This window comes from Lactuca sativa, chromosome 4, assembly GCF_002870075.4.
Source record: "Lactuca sativa cultivar Salinas chromosome 4, Lsat_Salinas_v11, whole genome shotgun sequence".
Lineage (NCBI taxonomy): Eukaryota > Viridiplantae > Streptophyta > Magnoliopsida > Asterales > Asteraceae > Lactuca > Lactuca sativa.
Window position 1 is genome coordinate 284629518 of NC_056626.2, and position 10236 is coordinate 284639753.

General features: G+C 35.4%; 1 protein-coding gene and 1 pseudogene across 1 annotated transcript; both read left to right on the forward strand.

The window, feature by feature from the left end:
* Positions 1-6291: 6291 nt before the first annotated feature.
* LOC128125889 (superoxide dismutase [Mn], mitochondrial-like) lies at positions 6292-9038 on the forward strand (annotated as a pseudogene).
* Positions 6779-7393, forward strand: LOC128133915 (bZIP transcription factor 11-like). The gene has a single exon (XM_052771431.1). The coding sequence runs from the start codon at positions 6881-6883 to the stop codon at positions 7376-7378; it is 498 nt and encodes a 165-aa protein (XP_052627391.1). The 5' UTR covers positions 6779-6880; the 3' UTR covers positions 7379-7393.
* Positions 9039-10236: the final 1198 nt, after the last annotated feature.

The window sequence follows — 10236 nt, forward strand, 5'->3', positions numbered from 1 at the left end:
TTCTCTCAAGAATCCATCCTAACAAATTGTCCTGATGATATGCAACCCAAATGGACCATGCTACTCTCGGGTCAAGTACATACCAATAATAGTTACGGACTTAGACATCTAATCCAATAGATCAATAGTCTAGTACATAAGATCTATGTTTCTTAGTCTCTCTATCTCTCTAAACTCCATATCAGCTTCTTAGAATGAACAACCTTTTACACGATTGAAACAATACTATATACCTAGACCTAATTACAAAGGCCTATCCCAAAACCCAAACCGAAAGTATCATTAAGCTCACCGAAATCACATGGTGATTTCAATCCAAACACCACCGAAAACATGGTGTTTTCGTTCATAGACCGAGAAATCTAAAAGTCATCAAAAGTAAAGTATAAACCACAAATCATGTCCTAATAATCTCCCCCTTGGTTTATAGCTTTCTTTTCTTTTCAATCTTCTCTTTGTTCTTGACTTTTAGCTTTTATCTTCGATTTCTTCACAACTTCAAGATGAACATATGAATTTATACATGGATGACTTCATCTTGAGCAGTTGGAATTTTTTTAAAATTTGACTTTGAACGTACATTGGGTATAGAGGCTTCTTGTATAGGTTCTTGAAAATCAACACTTTCAGCGTTGAAAAACTTCAGAGATAATTACAGAGAGACCGATTCTTCTGGATCACTTTATCAAGTTCATAGATAAAAGCAAATTGATTGAGGAGGATCCAATTCAATTCGAAACATAACTTCAAATACAGCTTCACCTTGCTTTTGGGGTTGAAAGTTCGTGTGTTGAAAAATAATATTCACTTTTTTTTTCCTTCGAATGAATATTCTTCGTCGATCACAGATGCATTTTGAAAAGTAACCTTGACTGAAAAGTCCATGCGGATCACCGAGTCATAAAGACCCTTCTCACCACAATTGTTCAAGGACCCAGCCTTGGCTCAGATAGAGTCCACTCGCAGTATTTGTGTGAACACAGAGGAACGCACTACGGTTTGTTGAGTATCAGAGAACTACTCATGGCTATTTTTGATGTTAGCCCCTGCATATCCTCGATCAAAGATCTAAATACAGTTTTTCAAGTTAATAAGTTAACTTGGCCCTTGGCGAGACGTTCAATGGTTTATGCATCTCAGTTGAGTGTACCATTCTAGTTCCAGTGAGAGTTAATTAGGATTAACTCACAAAACCATCTCGTGACAAAAATATCCGAAGACATATTTCCACAGTTTAGCATGACACGAGGTCAAGGCCCTTTGGCGGGACATTCAGCGATAATCGTGCCTTGCGAGGGGCATCGTCTTGGTGCCGAAAAACGTTAACTCCTTACATGCGGAGAATGTATCCGAGAATACATTTCAGTCTCCGCAGTTTTGCATGACAAAAAGAATGTCAAGACCATGGACATGATGTTCAACGATATCTATTTCCCGGTTGGTTGAATCGCCCTGGTGACATGACAGTTCTTAAGTAAAGATAACTAAAAAGATCAATTTTGACAATATGTACAGTTTCAAACTTTCAATTCCTTAAATACGACAGTTCTTAAAAAGATACCGTCTAACTGACAGTTTGTATAGTTTCATGCCTTAAATTTCGTGAATACGACAGTTCTTAGAGAGAAACGGCCTAACTGACAAATGTACGGTTTCATGCCTTCAATTCCTTGTGAAAGTAGTATGAAGTGTAATTCCATCAATTCCTTTCAAGATCTCTTTTAGCACAAAAAATTCTGACACAGTCTCCTTGAGTCTCTTCTTCTTTAGAACTCGTGTTTTAAGACAAATGAAATTTTGAGATAAAAATAAAAAAAATAAAATAAACTTAGCACAAAATAAAAATAAATAAGAATATAGATAAAATAAAAATACCCTTAACAGCAACAAAGTACATTTTGGATTTTTGGTTTTTCTGAAAAAAGAAATAAAACAGAAATAAAATATTTTTTGGATTTTTGGATTTTAAGATTTTTGTTTGATTTTAATTCTCCCCCTAAATTTGTGCATACAGAAAAAAATATAAACAAAAATAAAATACAAAATGTACAAAACAAAAAAAAAAACTTTTAGTCTTCAAAACGAATCATTTTAAGAAAACTCGCAAGCACATCAAAATGAGCTTTTTAAAAAGGTTTTGTAAAAAAATCAACCACATTATTATCAGTGTGGATTTGTTCCAAATGAATGAGTTTACGCTCAAAACAGTCTCATATAAAATGAACTTTAATATCTATGTGCTTGGTTTTAGAATGCTTAACTTGACTTTTAACAACTTGAATATCAGCATCATTATCATAGAAAATAAGAGTGTCAAGAAAATTCAAACCATAATCTTGCAGTTGAAGTTGCGTTAAGATGTCCTGAGAGCAGCAAGCAGATGCAACGACGTATTCAGCCTCAGCTGTGTTTCAATTAAGGAATGAAGTTAACATATTCAAAATTCATCACGCCATTAAATACGGTCCCCATTTGTGTGATCTTTCCTTTCTCCCTTTCCCACAAAGGACACATACTCCCCATTAAAATTATGAATATCATGTAGAAGAGAGATGTCCCCTGTCATGTGCCTGGAACAACCACTATCAACATATTGAAGTCTAATAATATTCTTCCATAGCTGCTTCGGCACAGAGTGCGGTATTAGTTGGATTTGGGAACCCAATCCATTTTGAAATTGGGTTTACCATTACTATCTACACAAGATACTCTTTCCCATGACATATCATGTTTATTAGATAAGGAACATAAAGAACTTACAGTACTTTTGGACGATTTTGAAATGCCACCTTTGGGAACCCATTGGTAATTAGGTTTAAGCATATTAATGTTTAACCTAATGGGTGCTTCAACACTTGATTTTGAAATGGAACTACCTTCATATTTAGACTTGAATCACAAGTTTAAGCTAGAGGACAATCCTTGAGATGAATTCGACCTCACCGAATTCGGTCTGGCTGAACCATCTCTCAAATTAGGCTTCTTGTCCGGCATGCCCGTTTTGTCCTTGGGAGTCTGATTCTTGGCTTTTTTAGCATTCCAATCACCATTGCGTGAACATGACCTCAAAGGATTTCTTTTGGTAGATCCCCCCTGGCATGTTTTGCCAACCTAGTTCATAATAGGGAATATATGAACGATGTGGGCAGTTTCTAGCAATATGACCGTGAGTCCCACAGTTAAAACAAGTTTTTCTTTCCAAATAAATAAGATCGTGACTTGGTCATTGTCCATATGAAGTTTTTTTCAAAGAACTTCCACAAGCACAAGCACATGCACATTTATTAGACTGTTTAGCAAATTTTTGTGGCTTGAATTTTTCAATAGTGGGATTATTATCATCACAAGTTTTTGAAGCATTATCATCAGAACTAGAATTATTTTTGTTCTGCTCGAACCCATCTTGCACTGTTACTTTATTTACACATGAAGTAGAAACATTAGTATCGTTCACATTAATACTATCAGTTGGGTCGGACTGTTCAATCTTGATTGAGGCAGTTACAAGGGGTTGGCCATATTGTGCATGTGTCTCTATCTCTTTGGTTTTAGGAGGCGGAGTATAGTTATCATTGAATGGAGGTGGAACACTATGATACCCTAGACCCTCACCCTGTTTATCTTTCCACTTTAATTGTTTTTCTATCATTGACTCAACTATTTCACTTGACACATCGAATTTATTAAAATTAAATTCAGCATCTTTAAATTGAGCTTTTAACGCATCAAGTTCAACAATTAAGTTTGCAATTTTCTCCTTGGCAAAACGGTAGTGAACACATTTGGTGCTATATTCTTCTTTAATCCTGCTTAAATCTTTAGTTTGTGCTTCTAGTTTTTCTTTAAGAGGTTTATTGACTTTCTTAATTTCATAAATTTCATTTTTAAGGTCAAAAACCTCTCTAGCTAATAATTCATTTTGTTCACGGTATTTATTTATTTTATCTTCACATGATTGAGAGCATGAGACTTCACTTACCTCCTTGGTGATTGAATTGTTGTAAGAGCTCATTATTTACCAACAGTAAAAATCTAATTGTGCAATTTGATTTTAACCGAAGACCAAAAGCAAATGCTCTTTGACCAAAAACACCAATAGTCAACACCTTGTTTACCGAGAAGCTTGAAGGTCAACCTTTTGTTCGAAAAAAACTTGACCGAGAACCTTAGCCAAAATCTCAATAACCGAGAAGTTCAACCGAAGATGCGGAGCCAAATATGCAGACCGAAGACATTGACCGAAGACTCAAAGAGTACCGAAAAGTGAAGCTAACCTAGCCGAGAGTGCATAGTCGTCGCCGAGAACTCCGAAACTGAGACCGAGAGCTCCGATGTTGAGTCTGAGGAGCTGGCCGAGAAAATGCGAAGTCAAATATGAAAAACCCTAACTGAATTCGATTAGCAGGCCGTCGAAAACTCCTGAACCTAACCGATAATTTGAAGTTTTCCGCCAAGAACTATGAGGCTTGACCGAAAACGCCCAAAAACACGACATTGGTAATTTATCAAAACCAATTTCAATCAAAGTCTCCAATGTAGTGAAGAACACGAACAACAACAACAACAACAACTTTTCGTCAAAAGAAACTCAAAAACACCAAGAAAAATTCCAAGAAACGTTTAATATCTTGCAAATTCGATTGATATTAATCCTTTCTCTGATACCAATTGTAAAACCCGATCTAATGTATCAATCGAAGTCACTAGAATTGGTGCAGAATCCTAATCTAATGTTTAACGCAAAATAGTTATAATGAATTAAGAACACAATTACCAAATCTTCAGTGCACACTATATTGATCAATAGTCTAGTACATAAGATCTCTATGTTTCTCGGTTCTCTTTACCTATCTAACTCGAAATCAGCTTCTTAGAATGACCAACCTTTTACACGGCTGAAACAATACTATATATACCTAGACCTAATTACAAAGGCCCAACCCAAAACCCAAACTAAAAGCATCATTAAGCCCACCGAAATCACATGGTGATTTTGGTCCAAACACCACCAAAAACATGGTGTTTTCGGTCCTAGACCGAGAACTCTAAAATTCATCAAAAGTAAAGTATAAACCACAAATCATGTCCTCACACCTTGGATTTAGTTTCCTACGTTTTCCAAAATGTATCATTCCCTTCCAAGGTGAGACTTTTAATAACACACGATCACTAACCTGGAATTCCAAGGGTTTGCATTGTTTATCTACATAACTCTTTTGTTAATCTCGAGATGCTTTTAGTTGTTCGCGTATCTAAACAATCTTCTATATCATTTCCCATATGATTTCAGGGCCGGTAAGAGCACTTGTCCCCTAGCTAGTTGAGTGTCATGCACCTTAGCCCAACATAGGGGTGATCTACACTTGCGCCCATAGAGGGCTTCAAATGGAGCAACCTTAATGCTAGAATGATAACTATTGTTGTATGAGAATTCGATGAGTGGTAAGTGGGTATCCCAAGCTTTACTAAAGTCTGTCACACAAGCTCTTAACATGTCTTCCAGCATTTGAATAGTTCTCTCGCTTTGCCCATCGGTTTGTGGGTGATAGGCTGTACTCATGTCGAGCATTACAAGAAAAAGACCCTTTTACGACGCGCAAACGACGACACTCATTGATTTATGTTACGCAAAAGAGAGTGACATTAAAAAAGTGTAATCTCTTCAAAAAATTTAAGAATTTAGGTCGCGCATTATTGCATGCCCTTAAATTAGTGTCCAAAAACCAAAAACAAAAAACACGGAGGGCACCTATAATAAGATGCGTGTCGTCTAAGGATGTCGCTTTATAAATTTAATTTGAACGCGCGTTCTATCCTTTAATAATCAGGGGGAACGCATTCCATCCTTTAAAAATCAGGGGGGAAATGAAAAAATGAAATCCTAAAACATTAAAAACCCCGCCTTCCTTTTTTTCTTCTTTCCCTCTTGCCCTAATTATCGATTCCTCATTTTTCTCTCAGATTTGAGTCTCCTCTTTCATCAAAAATAAGAGGTAGCAAGGTAAATTTTCTGAGATTCGAAACTAGATGACTCGAATTAGAGGTTGAAGATCAGAAATCGATGGTTACAAGTCAGATTTGGGATCGAAAGTCAGAGGTTCAAGGTACAATCGGAAACATCAAGAGAAGGAAAGCAAAAGCGGAGGAGGCATCAGGTTCGAAGATTGTTCTCTTCTTCTTCATGTATATGCCTTGGATTTCTTTCTCTTACATTCAATCTCTAAATATTCTTTTATTCCCTAAATCAGGTACAAAGATTATTCCCTTCTTCTCCATCTGTTTTTGGAACACATGGCTCTACGAACCCTCGCGACTGCTAAAACCCTAGGTACGATATCAAAGTTTTAGCAACATGTGTGTGGATTGCAGACGTTCACGCTTCCCGATCTTTCCTATGATTATGGCGCACTGGAGTCGGCGATTAGCGGAGAGATTATGCAGCTCCATCACCAGAAACACCACCGGACTTACATAACCAACTACAATAAAGCTATCGAGCAGCTCGATGATGCTATCACCAAGGGAGATGCTTCAACTGTTGTCAAATTTCAGAGCACTATTAAGTTCAATGGCGAAGGTTAAACACTAAAATTTCCTATCTTGTCGATTTCAGTGTTTTTGGTTGAATACTTGCTAGAAGCGTTGTGTACGAATTTACATCTATATCTTATATATATATATATATATATATATATATATATATATATATATATATATATATATATATATATATATATATATATATATATATATTTAATAGATAGATAAATCTAAATAGTAATAATAATAATCAATTTGAAGCTCTATTACCATCTGGGTTCTGTTTAAAATCTTCATTTTCTCTCTTCGAATCTGCAATTTCAAACTTGAAGGTATTCTAATGGCTTCCTCTAGTGGTACGACAACATCATCAGGTGGTTCATACCCAATTCAGAACTCGGGGTCTGATGAAGATCTTCAGCAATTGATGGATCAGAGGAGGAAGAAGAGAATGATTTCGAATCGTGAATCTGCAAGGAGATCTAGAAAGAGGAAGCAAAAGCATCTGGATGATCTCAAGAGTCAGCTGAATCAACTCAGAAATGAGAACAACCAGATCATATCAAGCGTCAGTATCACCACCCAACATTACATAAGTGTGGAGGCGGAGAACTCTGTTCTAAGAGCTCAGGTGGCGGAGCTGAGCCACCGGCTACAGTCTCTGAACGAGATGATCGCTTTTATGTACCAACCTGTCGACACCGGTTGTAGGTTTGAGGACGAGCAATACGGCAGCGGAGGTGGCACTGAGTTTGTCGACGAGTTCATGAATAACTCACTGAGTTACCTTTATGCAAACCAGCCTATTATGGCTTCAGCAGACATGATTCAGTACTGAGTCAGATGTAAATCTCCTACAAGTATTGAAAAAAAATTCAGATTTGGTGATAGCTTGGGTGTGTTAGGGTGGGGTGGGGTGGGGTGGGGTGGGTGGAATAAAGATTTGTGAACAAAGGAAGATGAAGATTTATGTGATGATTTATGGGTACAAAGAGCTATGATTGTAATGGGTCTTTCTTGTAATGGGTCTTTCTTGCAAGGTTAAACACTATAATTCGATTGGAAACTTCCTCTTCAAGTCCTAAATAGGTTAAAATGAAACAACTGAACAACACATTTAGGACAAATTTGATGCTAGGAGGATAATAATATTCATACAACCACAGATATCTAATCTACCCTTATGTCTCTGAGCAGGTCATGTAAATCACTCAATTTTCTGGAAGAATCTCACTCCCACCAGTGTTAGTTTCTTGACTTCTTCTTCTGATTTAGATGATAATTCTGACTTCCGAGCACTATAATTTGACCAAAACTGAAACCCTAAAACCTTATTGTAGGAAGGAGGTGGCGAGCCACCACATGGTTCTTTGGGCTCGACTATCAACCAGAGCTTTAGTTCTGTGGAAAAATTGATTGCTAAAAAGAACGCAAAAGGCGCTGCTGTGCAAGGTTCTGGATGGGTGGTATGTTCCTTAATCTTTATTTTGTCATTTTGGTTTTTTCTTTCAACTATTTTTTTGTTATTTTAAACTTATGATATATTTTGGCAGTGGCTTGCTGTTGACATAGAGTTGAAGAGGCTTGTGGTTGAAACCACATCAAACCAGGTAAGTTATCACTAGTTTTATTCAAACAAATTAGTATCCCTATTAAACTTCAGAATTCAAATTATTGAAATATGAATCTCTGTTGTAGGGCCCACTGGTTACAAAAGGTCCAAGTTTGGTTCCTCTGCTTGGCATAGATGTTTCAGAGCATGCATTTAAACAAATTTCATTTTTGTATGGTATACAAATTGTACACATTTTAACTTATATATGTGTTTTTGTACAATTTGCAGTATAAAAATGTCAGGCCCGATTACTTAAAGAACATCTGGAAGGTGATCAACTGGAAATATGCAAGTGAGGTATATGAGAAAGAGTGCCCTTAAAAGAGTTGCAGGTTTGTTAAGATTTAAAGGATGCAATAAAGAAACCCTATTTTACCCTTGGGATAAGAACATACTGTGTATGAAACCAGTTTTCCTGTTACACATTGGATTTTTCTGATTAGAATCCATTGAATCATTGAGTTTCAGTCAATAACTAACATTCCTTTGTGTAGATGAAGCTTATGATTTCTGTTTAAGAGCTGTTCAAATACTACCTATACATTCTCTCTCTCTCTCTCTCTCTCTCTCTCTCTCTCTCTCTAATAACTTTGTGAAGAATTGTACTTAAAACACGATTTTTTGTGCAGCTTCCAGAATTTATGATGGGTCTCGCAAATCTTGCTTTACTTTCTGGTGAACGTTCATCTTTAAAGGTACTTGTTATATGCAAAGAAAAGGGTCATAGTCTTGCATCAGATCCCACATCCATATTTACACTTACATACCCTCATTTGTCACAGGTTTTGGGACCCATAAGCCAGGCCTTGCATCATGCACCCCAGTATTTGGATGGCTTACCAACTGTATGCATATTACATGTACTCCGCCTTGCAAATTTGGATTCTGCTGGTAAGTTTATTATTTATTTATTTATGTATTTTCCAATGTATTTTTCATAAAAATCTTGTGAAATATGTTTCCCGATCCGGCCATTTTAATCATTTTTTGTCAAAGAATTTGTACACTAAATAGCACATAGGGGGAGGGAGGAGGGTGTTAAAATGATTATACGATGAAACATAAATTTTGTAAACTAAAATTTAATAATAATAATTTATCGTGTTAAAAAAAGGTTGTAAAAGTATTTATGATTCAAAGTAATATAATTTTTGATAATTATTTACAGATAAAAAAGTAATTAAATTAATTGAAATCTGATCCTTATGATTGAAAGTAATATAATTTTTGCTAAAAATTACATAAATGCTCCCTCTGTTAACCAATTTACAAAACAACTCATGTCTTAATAAATTAATTGAAATCTGATCCTTATGTTATTCAATTGACATAACAGCCCCTGTGTAACTAAATTTTCAAAGCAGTACATTTGTTTTAAAAAATTACATAATGGCCCATTTGGTCCCTTTGAATAAATCAAAGTCTAAAGAAGTAATCACAATGATTTTTTTTTTTGCATTTTTTTATAATAATTGTTGTAATGTTGATTACATTCAATACAGTTTTAACAGAAACTTTAACTTTTTCATTTAAACATTATGTTCAAAAAGTTTTAAAAAAAACTGTTACAACCGAAAAGTATGATTTAGATTTATGAAATCACCATTACATCAATTATGCTAAAAAATTCAAGGATACCTAACATTATTTCTTTAAAGGGAAAAGGACAAATATGCCTTTTTCTTTATACTTTATGAAAAAACAAAAACAAATGAAACAAAAAACAGATACCACACTTCTGTTGTATGCTATCTCCTTCTCACGAAATAGATACCATAGAAAACAGATACTATGTATACATAATGAAAGTAAGATGATATATGAAACTCAAATCTTAAAAAAGAAAGTAGTAGAAGGAGAAGAAGATTCGTAACAGAAGGAGAATGAAAAGAAATAAACTATAAACTAAAACTATGGATAGGTAAATGAAACTAGTTGCTAATTCTTGCGTTTAAACTTTTAATATTGTGTTTTTTTCTTTGTTTAAAATTTGTTAAGTGTTTTTTCTAATAGATTGTAGCCTCGGAATCCATACGAGACACTGGAGCAGTTGCAAGTTCTCGGGCTGCTGAAATTGGGCT